This window comes from Anser cygnoides, chromosome 16 (genome assembly GCF_040182565.1).
Source record: "Anser cygnoides isolate HZ-2024a breed goose chromosome 16, Taihu_goose_T2T_genome, whole genome shotgun sequence".
Lineage (NCBI taxonomy): Eukaryota > Metazoa > Chordata > Aves > Anseriformes > Anatidae > Anser > Anser cygnoides.
In genome coordinates, this window is record NC_089888.1 from 11,576,164 (window position 1) to 11,596,169 (window position 20,006).

The 20,006-nt window shown below is 48.1% G+C and overlaps 1 protein-coding gene across 3 annotated transcripts in view; it reads right to left on the reverse strand.

The window, feature by feature from the left end:
- The window catches only part of TOX2 (TOX high mobility group box family member 2), a 131,546-nt gene that overhangs the window by 42,603 nt on the left and 68,937 nt on the right, over window positions 1-20,006 (reverse strand). For all 3 annotated transcript variants that reach the window (XM_066978174.1, XM_066978175.1, XM_048080673.2), the window contains exon 3: window positions 12,535-12,780. In XM_066978174.1, the coding sequence (XP_066834275.1) occupies window positions 12,535-12,780 (246 nt within the window). The remainder of the gene's footprint in view (window positions 1-12,534; window positions 12,781-20,006) is intronic.

A 20,006-nucleotide genomic window follows, 5' to 3' on the forward strand; every position in this document is an offset into this window, starting at 1 on the left:
TGCTGCTTCACTGGGAAAGTACAGGGAAAGGGGAGGCGGCGAGCGCTCACTGGAGAGAATTCCAGCCCCAGTCACCCATTACGGATCATGAAACCTATGTTCTCAAAAGAGGCTCGACTTAGTCCTGGATTTTCAACCCGAAGCACAAAGTCAAAAGGCAGGGTTTACACGGACACGGTTTTCTGTGCAAACCTGAGGGCACGACCGCACAACAGCAGCGTGTACAGACACGGAGACACAAACCATTCCTTGCGGGATGTGGCTTGGAAGTGCACATCCGTGTGATCCTAGCAGATCCAGGCTTTTTCTCCTTTTAAATTCTGTGGAAATTCACAGCAGAGAAGTCGTGTTAGATCACATCTCATCTCTGGGATTGTGAGAAGCCGCAGAAAAATTACTTTTAAAAATCCCCCATGCTAGACCCTGTGCTACTCCACAGGACAGCCCCTTCCGCAGCCAGCCTGGCAGAACCGGTCCTTACCACAAGACAAATAATCACCAGGTTAGCAGAGGAAACGTTTACAGAGCCACGCTGCTTAGCCACACATGCACACATCCTATAAATCAGCAGAGATATTGCTCTTCCACTTGGCATTAACACAACACCCCCATCAGGGCATAATGCTCCGTGCTGAACTTTGGCTTCCGTCCCTTCAGGAATTGGATTTCTGCCTTGTAAAGCAGCATGGCACAGCCGCAGATGCTGGGTTATAAAAGAATGAAGTTACAAAGCGGCCGTGCCCTGCGTACCCGTACAGATACTGGGGTATCTGTAACCCACCTTGCAAATTCCCTGGCGTGATCTGTCTGGGTCCCAGTACAGCCAGTACTCCACCAGTTCAGTCATTTGGGAAGGATGAAAGAAATGTTTTCTTCCTGCCTGGGCCTCCACCGCTTGGTTTTCATTTTTAGGGCAAATCTTCAGAGGTGCTGCAGAGCATCTCCTGCTGCAGGGCGTCACGAGGGGGTGAAGCTCTGCTGCACAGTGGGCAACCAACGACCCCCAGGAGGACAAGGCAGAGCATCCTTTCTCTGTTCCAAATACATCCGATTCTGGGTCACCCCCCAGCTTTGTCCCGCACTGCTTACATCCCGCATCATAAATAACACAGCACGAACACAGCACCCAGGGCCACAGCAGAACCATGAGAGACACCCCCAAATCTCGGTGCGCGAGGGTCTCTAAGCGCTGCTCTTTCGAACGCTAGGCAGAAAACAACAACATAAAGAGTTGGGCAAAACGTGCTCCTCCTCCACAGAAAATGTTCCTGACCAGGGCAGCCATTTCCTGACCGGCCCCGCTCTTCCTATTCCATCGGCTTGCTGGAACACCTCATTCACCCCAAATCCACCCGCCTTTGCCTCTCACCACAAGCAGGAGCCACTCTCCCAGCTTGCCAGCCACCCCAAGAGCTCCCCAAGCACCGCAACACCCAAGGTGGTCACCAGCTTCCTCGTGCGGCTCACAGGACATCTCGATCTGTAATGAGAAATGCCCACTGCAGGACAGGTAAGTGAGAAGTATAACGCTGGCAATTTCTACAGATGTTGAGGAATTGCAGCAATACACCTCTTCTTCCCTCACACGGCCGGTCGGAGAGACCAAACAATTTCCATGGTGTAAAAGGACGGTTCGTAATGGGATTCTGCAGAGCTGAGAGACAAATATAACAGCCAGGCAGAGCATTAAGGAATGCTTTCCAGCCGGCGGAGCCAAAGTGAAACACTTGGACATATAACATTACCAACTGGCTCACTGCCATGCATCAGATGCAGAAACATTTTTCTCTTTCCGTGACAAGCTGCATCTGTAGCAATCATTATAATTTCTCTTGACATTGCATCCCACACCTCTTCACAGAGGCAGGACTCAAGCAGCATTCTTCATTTAAACGGTAACTTTGATTTTCCCTGGGCTGTGGGGATGGGAAGCGTTTCAGCCTGTACCAGTGAGGCAGAGGGGAGGACTGCTGGGAGCTGTGCTCTTTGGAGGTTCAACCCTTTTGGTCTTCTGGGGGGCTGTGAATTTGGCAGCTGGACCTACCCAGCTTCACAGCCACCCCACGGCCAAGATTTGGGGTGAAGAAAGGGAAATCTGGCTGAAGATTCCCTTCCATGTTCTTGCTCGTTCTCTGCCATCATTCACACTGACAGCAAACCCCACCGAGTCCACAGGCAGGAGGAAACTCCTATAAAAGGCTAGGATTGCCATTTATATTTACCAGCTGAGGAAATCTTACCTAGCAATTAGAAACCCTCTCTCCCTTCACTCGCAGTGCTCAGCCGCGTGGCTGGTGGAGCTCTTTGATCTCCCCGTTGCACAACAAAGCCTGCTCCAGCCTATTGTTTTTATTGTAAGCACTTTCGGTTATTTGCCTCTAAAAATGGCTCCCATTTAAATAATAAAAAAGACGTACTCGATGTGCACACACCTACAGCAGTGAATAGTCATCATAACCTCTATGGCTGAAACAAAAGCTGTGGAAATTTCCATCCTTTTGTGCTCTCCTGCCCCGGGCATGTGCTCGTGGCAGCTGAGCTGCAGCCTCCCAACCCAGCCATGACAGGGCCGTTTGGGTATGAAACCTCTGGAAAGGCAACTGAAAGCAAGCCACGTAGCACAGCATGCATTTGGGTTGGGAACATGCCTAAAAGTTGCACGGGACCCCCCCTTTTCTGTGGGGAAAATCTGGGGCAATGAGTAATTGCTGGAGCAGGCTAATGCAACCTGGTAGCACGCAAAGAGGAGACGAATGACGGCTAGGAGATAAATATGATTGATTGAGGGGATAGGGGCAATTAAAAAGGGGCTGCAACATTGATCAAAATGTGCAAGATGGATGGCAAAGAGTTGCCAGACGTGCTAATTTGCGGGGATAACTGGCAGCACAGGTTCTCCTGCAGCCAAGGTGCTGCTGGTTGAAACTGGCACAAATTATTCTTTATTTTCAGCTGCACGATGCACTTCAAAATGACTTTATGTTGCGTTGTGAGGGGGGGTGTAGGTGCATATGGGAGCATGACAAGCTTGCAGCGCAGCAGAGGAGATGCCACGCAGTAAAATCATCTCGTGCCTTTCAGAGGCTCTTCTGCACGGCGCAGACCCACGGCCATCGCCTCTCCTCGCTGTTCCCATGGAAATGATTGCATGTGGCCAAGCAGAGAGCGCGGCACAACACGGAGAGAACAAGGGGAATGCATGGTGCAAGCACCCAGTGGGACGGAGCAAGCTGTGCCTCTTTGGCCAAGCCAGCAGCTCTGTATTGGACCAGCACTGCCAGCCTGGACAAGTGGCAGTAAAAGCCCAGCTTCGTTTTGCATCCCCGCAGCCGCAGAAGTGCCGTGGGCAGGAACAGGACACGGGACGAGGCACGCAGAAACGTGCTTTGGGGATTATGGCTGCCTGGAAAATACCTTCCCGTGCGCGACCCAGCCAACAAGAAGTCCTCAGATAGTATGTGCCACTGGCTCACATGCAGAAATTAGTGCAACTAAACGAGTGTGACCAAATTAACCGTAACCAAACGCGGGGCTTGGTTAGCAGAGAGTCCCCAGAAACACATCACTCTGATTTTACTTATTGTTCCCAAAGGGGTTAGGGCCTCTGTGGTACAAACAGGTCCTCAGACCTTTGCACCAAGGAAGACCAATCTTTAAGCAGAGATAGTCTGAAATGATTCATCTCAGTCTGCAATTAAAGGCGAGAACATTTGCAATGTCCCAAATAAGTTTGCATGGGCGAAGGTAATTCTGACATTTACTGCTAGTTGACTGTTCAACCTTTGTATTTTTTCTAACATTATTAGTGTTTAAATCATCCCCTACTCTTTTATAAATGGGTGTAGGAAGGAAGGAGTTGGCAGGGACAGGGAAGGAGATGGCAGAGCCAGTCTCCCAAGTACACCAGAGCCCAGGGGGCTGGGGAAGCTCATGCAGGCATCAGCTCCCAGCTACTGGGGCCAAAATGACAAATCCTCCATGGGGAGATGGGGAACTGGAAACACTCAGGCACTCTTTCCCCAGAACCACACCCCAGACTCCAAAGAAACCCTCATCTGAACGTCTTGCTCCTTTGACAAAGCACGGAGGTGTCCTGGTCTCATTGCAGGACTTTCTGACACGGGTAAAATGCATTTTTAACCTCACAGAGAAAAACTGTTGAAGTGGGGTTGTTTGCTAAAAAGAAGAAAAAAATCTCATGCCAGAGAGGTAGACAAGCCAGATCTAAAGGGTTAAAACCAGGCTAAGTAACAGGCACCCATCTGTATGTCTGTTATACAGAGATGAACATGGTTTAAGATCAGAATCTGTTCTTAAAAAAGGTCCATCCCACACCTTCAACATATTTACTCTGAATACTTCCAGTTACTCGATATTGTTCTGAAACCCCCCTTCATGCTGTATTCATCTTATCTGCTACTGTAACTCACAGATTTTATTTTCCGCTATATTTTTAATTTATATCATGTTTTATTTATACTACTGTCTTTTTTGAAGCCCCAAATTTCAAAACTGACATGAGCATTGCACACACAAAGTAGGCTTCTTATTATCAACATGGCACAGAAGACAAAAAATGACAGGAATAAATCTTGGATTTTATGTCGGCAAGACGTCTGCAAAGTAAGTGACATTTCTCAGCAATACAAATTGTACATTAAAAGATAATTTTCAGAACATGATACTAGCTACGGAGTGCAGCACCATTACGCAAAGTAATATTGAAGCTGCGCTTTAGCAAATGCTGTTTTCATGTTGTACTAGTTTGGCATCAAGATTGCAGCAGGTCTTGTGAGTAGATTTAGGAGTGATTAAGTTTACTGTGCACAAAAGCCAGTTATTTGGCAAACTGTCGGTGCGGCGTAATTGGTATTTTAATTACACTACTAATACACACATGCTGTTCACAACGAGCCTCCTCACTGGTGTTGCACAAACTGCTTATTTACAGCGCCGGTGATTGTTCCCAAGAAGTTTGGCTTTAAAATTGGTAAAATTTTAAATCTCTCTAAAAGCAAAGCAACTTGTTCCGCACCGCTCGCCATCAGGAGCGTGCAGTGGGGGGCAAGCAGGAGGGACACCTCACCTGGCACGTGCCTGGGGACAGCGCTCGGGGACAGACACGGTGCCTTTAGGGCTGATGGGGCGGCTCTCACCTGGCGGGACTGCTCTTCACCAAGGCACTGCCCAGCTCAGGGAGAGGAGAGGCGAGGCGAGGGGGATTTATTTCTACAGAGTGGTTAGAAGGTGCGGCTCGGCCTGATCCCCACGTGGTGCAGAGACCCTGCTGGATTGCAGGCAGTGGTTACACCGCGTCAGGATCGGACCTGCTGTGGTTTTGGCAAGCGATGAGCAGGAGTGGGCTTGCAGAACAAAAACCAAAGGGAGAAGAGGCACCTCTGTAGCCAGACACACACCGGCTTCCACCATGCCAGCCCCTTCCAGCACGGTGCGATGCGGTGCCATAGGCAGGGACACTTTAACACTTCCCTAGGAAGTTCTTCAAGGTAGGTGCATCTCCTCCTGTAGGTTTTATACCCTGCGGCTCTGGCCCAGGAATGTGCAATTTTCGTTGTTATTATAACAGCATGCAGCAGTAAGAACAGTAATAGCGGTGCAGTAAGAGCAAAGGTAACATACAGGTGAGTACCTGGAAAATCTCCTAAGGGTGACACCTACCAATGGATGCTGTCATCCCACGCAACTCACCCCTCGTGACATGCCAGGTGGAGTTTGTCCCAGCACGGCACGATGCCCTGGGCAAGAATCTAGCACCGGCAGAAGCTCTGAAGATCAGGATGACCTTTGCTATCTCTGTCTCCTACGATCCCAGGAAGCACCAAGCACTTTGTACGTATGGCAGGTCTCAGAGATTTCTTCATACAGAGATGCTGAAGGGGACCTGGGGCTGAGATGTGCCGACCCTTCAGCCATCCATAAAAGTTGGAGGCTGCCATCAAACCTCTTTCCTCAGCGGACCTGAGTGGTTGGGATGAGACTGCCTGCAGAGAAAACCCATTTTACAAAGCACCAAGGGGCAGATAGGCAAAGACATGAAGAGGAGCAGTGTCCTGCTCCCCAGGTTGCCTTCTGGACAACCCCCTCTTGAAACCCTGCTGGGCACCTCTCTGCGAGCACAAAGGTGCTGGTGGCAGCAGTGCCTGCGCCCCATCCCGCCCGCTCCCCATCCCGCAGCGCTGGCCAGAGGAGAGGTATGCTGAAGTGAAGGGGACTTCACGGCACAAGACAAAAATAGGATTTTGAATCAACAGAAAAAGCAGCTTGGCGTATTGCAAAGGGGATTCACTCGTTAAGTGTCCTTGTTCTGTGGGGGGCTGACCAGAGCCGGGGGGTCGGACCAGCGGCTGAGGGGAGCTGGGGATGTATCTGCCCCCGGAGCAAGCACCGGGGGACGCTGGGGCGCCTCCGCCCCGCGGGATGCCTGGCAACATCCCCTCGCACCCAGCTGAGGGGCAGGAGAGCAGGACCCCCCCCATTCCCACATGCACCAGCACCCACACCCCGCGAGCACAGCTGGGAGCAGCCGCATTTGTGCTCCCTGCGAGCACCGGGAGCTCAGCTGCGGCTGCTCAAACTTCAGAAAGTAACTATTGGTCCGTGCCCCTTCCTCGGAGAAGGCCTGCTTTTAAGCACACCCAAACCCGATTTGCTCTGTGGCTGGGCACCTTTTCTGCCAGGCTCCAACCCGGCTCGGGGGGTGAGGCACGGAGGGAAGGGGGCTTTCGACAGAAAATGCCACCGGGTCCTTCGAGCCAGCAGCACGCGTGGGTGTTGCTAAATTAAGCTCGCAAGTAGGTGGGGCGAACGCCTTAAACGAGTTCGCGAAGGTAAAATAACGTTCATTAAAAATAGAAAAACAACTGAAAAAATATCCTTTGTATTCAACTTCGCACTCGTACATCATAATGTTCCAGTAAAAGCCCATTTTCCCTTGAGATAATAAAAGAATTGAATTTTTCCTTATCGGTCATCTATTTTTCTAGCTAAAGCTATTACTCCCTCTCTGCGGTTGCCAGGCAACAAGAAATATTAATAGCAGCTTTTATTAGCTTAGCTTTAGCAGTGGAGTACCAGAATGAGAAAATGGAAAACATAAATGTGTTACATAAATCTTTCAACCTTTCAGGGTTTGTGTTAGTCTCTGTTTTCATAATGATTTATTGAAGTGATGGTTCATTTATGAGAAAAAGGAGTGTGAAATAAGAAAACGGAACATTACCCTGAAGGACTGTTTGAAAATAAATAATTATAGGAGGTGAAGAAAAGCTGTTTAAAACCATTTTTCTGAGTTTTATAAAATTTAAAAAGACATATTTCTTTCATTTATTGCCTCTGAGAAAAACACTAGCAGGGAATTGCAAACAGGGCTCTGTTTAATACAAAGAACCCTTCACGTACGGTTGCATCGTTACTATTTTCCACCAAGGGCTCGTGTCTGGGAGTTTAGTTTTTAAACCGCGAGCCATTAATAAGCAGAAACCCAAATTAGTCAAAACCTAAAGCACACAACACAAAACTGCCAGTGCGAAGTTAGCCGGGGCTGGAGCTCGGGGGATGCCGGTAACTCGGTGCTGCCGGCCGGCGCGCATCGCCTGGCGCTGCTGCACGCACGCACGCTGCGCCGGAACACGGCTTATTCCTCGGGACTTACTTCCCCAGGCAGTGATTTAAGATTATTGAAATATTTACGTATTGGAAGTATTTACCCACAGCATGTAAGCTATATTGCCCACCAGAACAGTTGTAGCGCCTACAGAGCTACACTCCATGCAGCCACGTCCAGCACCGAGCGGCTTGGCCGCGATCCTGCAGCTGAGGGTCGGATCCTGCAGTACCCGGAGCACAGTGCTGGGATTCCCACTGCCCTCACCTGACCCAGATCGGGTTGGAAAGAAGTGCTGGTGACCCAGGAGGATGCTAGTCCCCAGGATGCCATCCCCACTGCCAGGGCACACATGCCGCAGCTCTGAGGAGGTGCTGCTTTTCGTTTCCTTTTCTCATGTGGGAGGCAGGCAGGTGTGTTACTGCTGAGATTTTTCTTGTTCGCTTATCTATTTTTTTTCTTTCTGTTCCACAGAAAAGCCCCGTAGTGCTAGAAAACAGCTATTCGGCTTGCAAAGCCAACCAACTAACTCTTCAGAAATTTCAGGGCTGTATTTGTCCTTGCTGCTATGACTCTTTGCCCCTTTACCCTCTCCTCTCTGGAGGGAACCCATGGGAAACAATAATTAAAGACACTAGTCCAGTGCATACATAAACAGGTTCCACAGCTAACCAGAAATTTGACATTTTTTACACCATGAACATGCTTTTCACCGCTGGGGATTTTGAATATTTTTCACACGATCTGGTTTTGCTCAAACTGAAATGAAAAAACTTCCAGGATGTTTCTGGCATCTTTTTTTTTTTCTTTCCCTCTCGAGCTGATGCATCAGCTTGCAGATAGCAAAAAAAGTCATTCCACTGAGCCCAAGGGAGGGTTTTGCTTTCCAACCCCTCCATCGCCCCTTCTCTTCCCAGTAAGGGGACAGCAAGCAACCAGTACGGTGGCACTTTTGTGTATAGTTCGCATGCCTCCATCTCAGCGATGACCTGCACGGGCTGCTGGCCTCCTCTGGCAGAGCTGAAGAGCCCCGGAGGATGATTTTGGGTGGCTCACACACAGCTACCAGTGCTTCTCAAATAAAGCCAAGGAGATCTCTCAGTGTGAGAAGCACCAGGGAAGTGGAGATGCGCCGACAGCTGTCAGTCTCTCTGATCAAGCCCATGACGAAGCCCATGTTTGCTCCTAACAGCTGCCAACTGGGATGTCCAAAATGATCCCTCCCCCATGCAAAAGCACACGGCTGAGCCATATTTCACCCAGCCCTGGCAGAGAAGGGCACAGCGCCCAGGGCTGGGCACTGTCCCACCTGATGAGCAGAGACACCGTTATCTAATATTTATGGAAATATGTTTGCGCTGTGCTGGAGATTCCTGGGCTCTGACCTTGATCGCCCTTTGCTTCTGTCAAATATGTTCTGCAAAATACCTTCTGAAATCTCATTTATTCACAACAGTTCCTTCGCCCAGCAGGCAGCCCGCCTCACTGGCTATCCCCAACGACGCATGGCGTTTCCCTGCTTTCACCCACATCCCCCCAGGTCCCCAGCAGAACCTGCCCCACTGAGGGCTCAACAGTTGCTTGTCCACACCATAAAGCCGAGAGGATGCTCACAGTGGGCAAAGCCATTTTCTTTCCAAGGAAAACACATCTTTTTCCCTCTTTTTTTTTTTTTCTAAGTATTCCCATTACTCAATGAAAATCACATCTCTCCTATTTCCTTTCCCTCCAACCGTTCCTCCTCTTTTCCCATAGCAAAAAAGAAGAGGGCAGTAGAAAATAACCTGCTGTATTAAGAATTTTCCAACTGTTTATTGTGACCAACACAAATATAACATGCATCCCCCAAGTGATCCAGTCCTGCCTCCTCCCTGCTCCATTGGTCTTAACCTCACATCTTCGGCTATCTCTCTTTTTCACCCATCCCTTCTCCCCTCCATGTCCCTTCATCCCATCTTCAGTGTCTGAAAAGTTCCTGGACTTGTAAAAACTGACGGAAAATAGTAATAAGGAAATAAAGTGACAGAAACAGTGGCCAAGGACCACATGATAGAAAGGTCGAGCTCGTGCATGGGGCAGAGCAGAGCAAAGCGTGCTCCATCCCCACTGTCCTTGCTCATGTTTTTTCAGCAGCCTGAGATTTTTCATGAGGATGCCTTAAAAAATCCCAAAGCTCTAGCTACTATTTTAGAGGAGAAGTCTTACCATCTCTAAACATTTTACCTTGAATTGCTCATCGTTATTGTATTCCAACCAAAAGACAGGGCATCCAAGGCAAGAATCATAGAATCATTGAATCACTAAGGTTGGAATAGACCTCCAACATCATCTGGTCCAACCATCCCCCTACCACCAATGTCACCCACTAAACCCTGTATCTAAGCACCACGTCCAACCTTCCCTTGAACACCCCCAGCGACGGTGTCTCCACCACCTCCCTGGGCAACCCGTCCCAGTGCCTGACCGCTCTTTCTGAGAAGAAATGTCCCCTCATTTCCAACCTGAACCTCCCTTGGTCCAACTTGAGGCCATTCCCTCTAGTCCTATCACTGGTTACCTGTGAGAAGAGGCCGACCCCCAGCTCCCCACACCTTCCTTTCAGGTAGTTGCAGAGAGCAATGCGGTCTCCCCTGAGCCTCCTCTTCTCCAGACCAAACAACCCCAGCTCCCTCAGCCGCTCCTCACAGGACTTGTGCTCCAGGCCCAATAGCCGTGTGTACAAAAAGCAGTACTAACTACAACGCAGCATCTGTCCTGGACCAAAGGCAAAACCTCCACGTGCCTCCTCTGCAGCACTCCCAGCTGGGCTTCTCATCCCTGCCTGTGTCACAAAACATCCTCTTCTTTTTGGAAGTGCAAACAAACAAGCCCCTGTTTTGATCTGGAGTTTTCCTGCTGCAAACACCCACCTGAATGTGGTGAACTTTTGGGCAGGTTTGGAGCAGGTCATGTCCTGCGATGCCCAGCAGTGATGCTTGAAGCATCTTCATGAGGCCATCACCAAGAGGGCTATGGCTCAGCGGGCACGCGGGCAGGAGGTATTTATGATATCGGTTTAAAAACCTGTTCTGTCTCTTGGGTTTTAGTTTTTCTTCATGTGCATGCCCCCATTAATGCCAATAGGAATTATGGAACTACACATGTGCTGTGGGATGGATCCTACATTTTCGGGCTGTGTTGGAGTGACGGGGGCTCAATTTTGGGCAACCAAAACCAGAGCTGGTAATGAAGAAAAGGGCTAGAAGCTGTTTCTGCAGTTCAAATATGACGGTATGGAAAAAAGGCTTTGGTGGGAAGGTAAGGCAAGATTTAATTTTGACCTAAAACTGCAACACAGTTCACTCCCTGATCTACTTCCTTTGCTGCTGGGACCTTTGAAGATGTATTACGGCTCCAGAGGTTTCCACTCAAAACTAAACACTTTCGATTTGCTATTGGCTGGAAAATTCAGGGTTCACTGGATTTTTTATTTTAGTGGTAAGGGGCAAACAAATCTTAATCTCTCTATTCTATGTTTACAGCCCACTAAGTCCCCTTCTTATCTTCTCTGGTTCAGTCCTGATTTATTGTCACAATGCTGCATTTGTAAAACAGTACCATAAAATAAGAAAGAGAACATTTCCCAAGGACTACTCCAAAATAAATTATTTCAGACGTACAGAAGCTGCTTAATAAATCCCACTGTTCTTGTTTCTTTAGGTATTTTAGAAAGTGATTTATAAGTGCAATATCACCTCTCAAAAATGAGACGATCAACACAGGATAAAATTATCGTGTTATGAAAATAGGGGTCAGGAAAAGGGGGCTGTGCTTTAAATTAAACTAGGGAAAAATATTTCATCTGAAATTGACTCTTTTTGTCTCAGAAATGAATGTTTTAATCACCTAAGAACCTAAAAGCTAACACAGAGACCTAAGTAATATTTAATTTCATAGATATATGCCTGTGTTCAATATTGATGGGCAGAAGATGATATTTTTCTTAAACACACTAACCACGCAACTTGGAGACGCACCAAGACTTTAGAAAGCCTTGGGATTTTCCTAGACTAAGAGATAATATCCCACTTAAATATTTAAATATCACTACCTTTCAGACCATTATCTATTCAAGCAATCGACACCAAATGCTCTCTAGCTAGCACAGTTGCAGGCTTGCAGGCAATGCTAATAAGTAAAATTAACTCTGTTTGATATCGATGCCTTTCAACAGCACCCATGAAAATCAATGATCTTAGAGAAACAACATAGAAAACTAACCATAGGTCTAAATGTGCTAAAGAGGAAAATATTATTAAACAGCTCCAGCATTAATTCAATACCGGTGTCAAAACCAAGTCACAACCTTTCCTCAGTGCTGCCTCTACAGAAAAGTCCTAAGGTCTAATTAGCCCCAAAGATTCTTCCCAGAGCTGCCTTTACTTCACTATTCCCTTTTTATTTATTCCTATGGAAGCATCATTTGAAACTTTGCAAGGTATCACCTTACCATGGTGTGAGCCAAAAGGCAACTTGAGCTTGCAAGTGCAAGGAGGGATCTTGGTCTCCTCGAAATCAATAGGGAAGCTCTCCCTTCGTGGGGCAGGGGTGACAAGCAGGGGGCTCCTGCTGGCCACGTGGGGCTCGGTTCAGTGAGGATGTTACAAACCCGGAGGAAAACAACCCTCCCGCCTGCTCTTGGGCAATTATCAGGGCTTGGGAAAACATCAAGTTGGAAACAAAATTGGCACCATGAACACAGTCATCAACAGCAGTGGGTGGTAGTGCAGCAAGGCAAAGCTGCATCACCGGCCCTTCCCAGCCCCTGGTGCAAACACCCCCTCATTAATGTCCTTCTCCATTCAATCAGCTCACAGCACGATGCACAGAGTGGCTTTAACAAAAGGTAAAAAGAGGGGAAAGTCACTGACCGTGGGTAGCTGGCTGGAGAGAAGATGCCCGTCCTGACTCAACATGTTGGAGACCATGATGGCTGGCAGGTCCATGTTCTGGTAGGGGTAGGCGGGTATCAGGCTGTTCGGAGGCAGGCTGTGGCACAGGGAGTGATATCCAGTTTCGTGGTCCACCAAATGCAGGAGCGAAGGGTCGGGGAGATTGGGAGGCGTTATGGGTGGGATTTCATAGTCCTCGTTATTCTCATTCTGACCATTGTATGTCTAAAACACAAAAAAGACATTTTGCAACGTGTCACTGCCTTGTCGCTCCAGCAAATAAAAATGGTTATTTGTGCAAGAAGCACAAAAGCACATTCTAGTGAAAACATCTTTGGTGTAATAAAAGAGACAGCTCCAGCCCTGGACATCAGCAGGTCGTAACCACGCAGGAGCCAGGCAGTGAGAACTGCACTATCTGCTGTGGGACACCACGGGTTCTTGCAAGCCTCCAATCCTTCTGCAACATCCCTCACTGCCCTCCTCACCCCTGCTGCAACCCATTAGCACAACTTCTAAACTCCTCTACAGAAGGATTGCCTGGTGGTGCCCCACATGGAGGTTTGTCCTTCCTTACAGCCTGATCCAGATCCGGTTTAGATAAGCACGCCCTCTGCTCCCTACCGGTGCTCCCTCAAGCTCACCATGAAGGTGCAGAGATGTTGGTCCTTTTGCTTCCCATGTTTTCTGGAGGTCTGTATACATTTAAGCATCCCAACGAAAAGAAGATATTATTGTACCTCTGCAAGAGTTTTCACATCAGACAAAAACATATTTGCTTCATAACTTAAGTGTGAGTCTATCCAAAATTATTAATTATCAAAGCAGAATATAACGAGTGTCTGGCAGAGGGGGCTTATTCTAAACATCTACTGTTTCACGTATTATTATAGCATATGAAATTCTGATTAGCCATAGTATTACACACATGGATTTTAAGCTAAATTTCTCAGATCACCTAGTTTCATGGTTGGATTTTGACTTAATACTCGATTTAAGAGCAAAACCCCAGACGTGTGCAAAACCAGTTGAACATTGCAGGCTTTATTAATCCATTGCCCCAGAGCTCACACTCAGGTTCGTGCTCTTCATCACCCCAGGCTGCAGGGAGAAAACCCTTAATAAAATAAAACAAAACACATATTTAACCAGAATTCAGAAGTCAGTAGGAGAGGCAGCTGAGGTGAAACACACCTCTTGTCTCCCCTCGTCCTGTCATAAAAACAGAGAAGAGCGCATATGCTGCACATACCAGATGACTGCTCACGTTCACATGAAATTCCTACTAGCTTTGGGGAAATATGAGTACACGAGAAATATAAGACAGAGCCAGGGCTAAGCTAGCTCTGTACCAACAGTTATTGTTCAGGGGAAATTCAAGCCCAGCTGTTTTTCCAGCCAGCTTCTGTCTAGCAGTGGCATTGTGCTGGAAAGGTAAGGGGGATGACAGGCTGCACACAAAAGCAGACAGACATATCCCATTTAATACGTCTAGTAAAGTTTTCGCTTGGGCTACACTCTTCGAGGTATATCAATTCTTCCCCAGTTATTTAAGAGGATTTCACTCGGTGCTTTATGGAAAGGGATTTAAATAAATCATTGCACAGCAAACTTGTTCCTCCAACTGGTTTATTTTGGTATCAGGTATATAAGCAAGTGGCTTTGCTGTACTTAACTAAATTATGTAAAACCCACTCAAAGTTTCCTAAAGCTCTCTTCAAAACTACAAGTTGCTCGTGTTGCTGCAGAGCAGCTCACGAAAGGGCTTTGAGGCGGTTTTGCGAGGAGCATGAAAGCCCCGCTCCCCCCTGCACGTTCCTGCCCCTGCTCTTCTCAGCCTGGGAAAAAAAAAAAAAAGCAAAAAAAAAAAAGCTCTGTTTAACTCACAAAGTTTTCCGAAGAGCTACAGTATTGTGCAGACATATCAAAATTACAATCAAAGCTGTACACAATCAAAATCAGATTAGACAATATCCAATCAACATAATCAGCCTCGGCGCCTGCCAGCTTTCGCACCGCACCACGAAGAGCGATTTTCCAAAACAGGCTGCCTTTACGCTATATGTGTTTTAAAGAGATCGCTAGGAAGATAGGGAAGGGAGAGGAGGCAGACAGATACTCGGAAGGGTGGGACAGGGGGATGGTTTATTGTGGCACCTGGTGACTACAGGCACGGCTGAGGGGACGTATCCGTGCCCACCAAGGGTGGTCTCGCGGCGCGTGCACAGAAGCCGTCGCCTCGAGTCTCCTGCCAGCGACATCCAACGCCCCTTCCCACCACCACGCGGGCTCTGCTGCAGATTCTGTTTTCTATTCTTATGCTAATTTGAATTAAATTAAACAGCCAATTATACGTTATAAGGATACATTACAAATTAGATTAGTGAGCTGGTCGGAGCCCATTCATCCCACCAGGACTCCAAAGGCAAGCGCGGGGAAGCTCGCCCTGCTAAAAGGCTGCCCGTCGCGGTGCACACAGCAGACACGGGAGATCTAGGCTTTTCCGCTGACAAGCGGATGACAGTTGTTGTGATTACACATTATTTCCCTTCAAATTAAAACACTGAAATCAGCTGAAACAACAAGCCTCTACTTGCCAAGCCTCGGCTCGCGCTGCAGGGCAGCCGGACACTGCTTTGAAGGTCGGACCCCTCAAAGCGAAGGATGGAGAAGCAGGACCAGGCCCTCTCTCCCAGAGATGCCACCCATCTCTGACCAAGCATCTGACCAAGCATCTCTCAGAGATGCTACCCGTCTCTGAGATGCCACTTTCCTGACTCCCTCCTCGCCGGCAGGTCCCCACGTGTCTCTGTGCCCAGGCTATGGGCGCTGTGCTGCAGGGCATGGACCGGCTCACCCTGCAGTGCTGCAGGATGGCATTGCAGTGGATACAGCCCATCTCCCACAGCATCAGAGCCGTGTTTAAAAACCGTTCCTGAAATCTGAGCTTGAACAGAGGTCCCAGCGACAAAGACCACCTCCATCCACCAACAGATTCGCAGGCTGAGGATGGAGGGGTGTGGGGACATGGAGAGACGTGTCCCTTACGCCATGCAGCTTCTCTACCACCCTTTCTGTGCCATGGTTCCCTCCCTCTGCCCCTTCATCATGGGGACAGCAATGGGTGAGGAAGGCCCTGGTTCCTACCAGCTCCTGTGGCAGGAGAAGGTCACAAGGGAGCGACCAGGGTGCGGGCAGTTCTGCGGTGCACGTTTATGGGTGCAGTTAAGGGGTGCCCTGTATGGAAACGGAGCTGAACACAGCACAGGGAGAACTGAGAGCTTTAGAGGGGAATGAGCTGGTTCCTCTCTTGCCTCCTGTGTCCCATGCATGGGAAACCTGAATTTTAACACTACAACTGGATCTTCTTCCGTATGCCTAGAAAAGCACCTGAATTATCAGTGCATCAAGTTGGGGACATCATCTCCACACGCCTTTAAGCTGCACCTGAAAATTGCTGTGGGTCAAGGGGAGAAGCAAGTAGCTCTCACCTTGGGCTGTAAGCATCCAGCAACGAGCAGGCTGGAAACTGCACGAGAACCCACCGTGCAGGTAGCTCAGGAGGGAGCTACAAGCATTGAGCATCCACAAATTAAGCCTTTAGCTTTCTCCTGCCTTTCCCCTCTTGGAAGAAGGGGGAAGCACTGTCCGCTTTTACAAAACCCTCTACAGCTAGCCAGCACCACTTCTCCACTGCAAATTGCTATTAATCATGGAGGGCATGACTTGACCAAGGACCTGGGAACCGCTCTCCGCAGAAGCATGGCAAACATCCAGTGACCCCAATTCTCCACTGAGTCATGTTCTGTGTGATTATCCATGAGGATCCAGAAGTCGCAGCCAAGCATTGATTCAGAGAAATATTATTCGCAGTGGAAGCGATAGAGATTTGCAGCATTATCACAGGTAAATATTTGCCCTGTCAAATAACACTCAACAGTAAATACAAGCCTAAGAAAGAAAATTTATTCCCAGTAAGGTACAAGGAAATACTGGTGTGATCCATCCCACCCTAATCATCCAGATGGCACAAAACAGCATGGACTATGCACCATCCCTCACCTGCTCACTAAGCTTTTCCCGTAGCTAACACAAGAGCTTACTGCCTTAGGACCATGACCCTCTGGGCATTTCAGACATTAGGTAGGACAGATTTGGTCTAAGCAAACCAAAACCAGACTGGGAAGTCTGCAAAGCAAGGAAAACATGGCTATTTGTGGTGCTGAACGGGGTGACCAAGGGCATGCCACCACAGCTTGTGCTCGGGGTGCACGTGAAGAGCACAGAGGACACGGAGGTTGGGTGGTGTAGGGACAGCGGCACAACGTGGGGCTGTTTGGGGTGTTTGTGTGCCAAGGCTGGATGGTGCATGGGACCAGCCAGATAAACACATGGGCTTTTCATACAGACTTTCCCAATTTCTCTTACAAATGTACAAAAAGGATTCACTCTGTGCCAGTGCTCATCCCACACAAGCTTAACACACCAAGTTAAGAGAAGATCCTGAGCCATATAAAGAGGAAAAAAGAGTCCAAACAGAATAATAATAAAAAAAAGAAAACCAATGCTCAATGACATCAAGCATCCCCCTACTTCCTTGCAAGACTCCGAACAGCTCTCCTACCACACACACGCTGCTCAGCACCGTCACAACAACATTTGCAAGAAGGGAATTTTGATGCATTTCTCCTGCACATGAACTGCACATGTGGAGTTTCTCTACTCAGCATGAAGCACCAAAGCCAGAGGGGCAGCACCACTGGCTCGGGTGGCAGGAGAAGATGGAAATCACCCAGATGCTGCAAACCCCAGAGGAACAATGGGGCTGGCAGGGCAAACAGCTCGGTGCTCCCCGAGCGGGGACGCCCCGGGCTGCGTTCCCACCCGCGCCTTCCAGAGCCCCGTGCCAAGGCACGAAGCAGCGCTGATTTTCCACGTCAGTGGCTCTGGGGCTTAGGAATGGAAATTGATTTGCCTCATCTTTGCACATGGAGATCCTGTCTGTGAATAGCGGGGCCAATGAATTACTTGGGTAGAGTTGGATAAATACTGTAAGGAAGTATTTATTAACTACAAATTGTCTTTGAAGCATTCCCAGGCCCCTTTACATCCATTTTCACGTGCTCAGGTTTTTGACTGAGGGAATGCAGTTGAAAAGGGACAAACGAAACCTTAATGTAAGGACATAAATGAACATAAACGAACATAAATGTGCACCGGCTGTGTCTGCACAGCCTCCAGCAACCTTCAGGCACGCCGCGAGGCTGGGAGCCCAGCAGGGCAGGAGGCAGCGACAGCGAGCTGGGTCCTGCCGGCCTGCTGGTACCTCTCTCTGTGCTCCTTTTCCTCACCTGCAGAGCGGGACTGAAAGCCCAGACAAATGCTTGGATCACCCAAAGAACAACCGATCAACCACCTCAATGTTCCCCGAGTTTCCTCCTTTCATTGCTTCAGTGCAGGTTCTGCACGCTAAAGCAAATGAAGGCAGAGAGCCAGGCTCCACCTCAGTGCCACCAGGCAGCACTACCTTGGGATGGAGCTGGGCATTTACCTCTTCGCTTTACATGGGCTTTGTCCCCTCTTCCACAGACACAAATCCCAAGGAATTACAGAGCCTTCACAGCTGAGCCTCCTGGATGGTTTCAGCCAAGTTTGGCACTGCACAAAAAGCCTTTTACACAAGTTTCATAAAACCACATGTGCACAGAAGGGAGAGACCAGGGTCCTGAACATTCACACTTTGGCCCCAATAAGCCTTGATCTTATATTCAGTTTTTACATTGTCCAAGCTGTGGTTGACCTGCATTGCCACCTCACCACAGAAAGCTAAAAATAATGGAGTTCTACGAACAATTTACAGCAAAAGAAATCAGCTCTATTGTAGGTTTTAAAAAGGCTCCCAACTCCCCCCATCCTTTTTTTTTTTTTTTTTTTTTTTTAATCAGTATCTTATCCAGAACTGGAATCCTGTCAAGAATAGTGGATAGCACACAACTATAACTTCTTATTATGTGTATAGTGATTTTATGAATTCAGTGGGGAATGAAATGCAATTTTGTCAGACTTGTCTGTGTTCATAATGACCAAGTCAAATTAATCATCGTGGATAATACTCCTGTGTCAGCCATTCAAGAGATTTTTTAATAGAATTTTTCTGATTCATGTCTTGCAGTACATCAGATCTGTAGTAATGCAGGCACTTCTAAAAATCAGTGCAATTATGGCTTCTTGTTGCCCTGTCATTTTCCTGGAATAAAAATGTCTCTGCAAAAGTCATATACTGTACATAAACCAAAATGAAAAACAAAAATATAGTTACAATTAGACTTGATTTTTCCTAAAGATTTAATATCTTTTCGAGGCCATTATTTATGGGCAATACATAAAGCTACAGTGCATGATGCTGAAGATGGACTAGCTTATCACAGCACATACCAATTTTGTCCTGGTTGTCATTCTTCCTCTGATTGCCCCATGAATTACTGTTTTTTGCAGGCATGGAAATGACTATCCCATAGAACAAACAGGGGTAGGTAATGGGCGTGCAGTCAAATTATTGTGTTTATTAAAAATGTATCCAGGAAAACCCACACTGATCCCAAAGGGCTCTGGTTCAGGAAAATCTCTGGTTCAAGAAAAGGTTACAGATACCATAAAGGCAGACAGACATGCACGGGAGCAGCATGCAGCAGTATATAAAGGATTGGTAATGCTGCGTTATCCTTCTGAAGGAAGGAAGAAACCTCAGTCCCCAGTGACACAGGCAGAAATGAGTTTTGGAAGTAGTTACCCCCAGGAATAAAGAGGAAGAAAAATGCAACCCACCACAGCTCTCAACCCTTCCTCCTTTCGTTCTGCACCCTGGGCAGAAAAGCCCAGGACCTGCTTGCAGGGAGGGGTGGGAACCCACAACCACGTACTGTCCTCCCAAAAACTCAGTCAGATCAGTGGTTCTTCTGGGCAAGCACACGGACCTAAAAATTAGCCAGCATTTCGGAGGAGATATACAAATCCCTGGAGAACACTCCCTGAAGCTCCTCAGAGACCAGAACAGCTCATACCTCTCCATTTCACCTCTCTCACCTGTTTTTACCATCCTTCCACCTCCTTACATTACCTTTAGGTTCTTGAAAACAACATCCAGCAGCAGGTAGCTCCCCGTGCTCCTTACAGAATATGCCCCAAACTACTGCTTTGCAGATTTGCTGCTGTTACTTCTCTGAGATGCCAGATTTCTGAGTCAGAGCGTGGCTGGGCATTGCCCCATGCTGTCCTGAGCCACGACGGGACCCACGTGGAGGTGCCACGTCTGATCCCCATGGCCAGCACCGGAGGCAACACCACGTTCCTACAGCTAAAACCTTCACCATCCAACCTAATACAGGGGGTAGTAAGGCTCAAAGTCTGCTGACAGCATTGTCACAAGCCTTCAACATTGGCTTATGCAAACA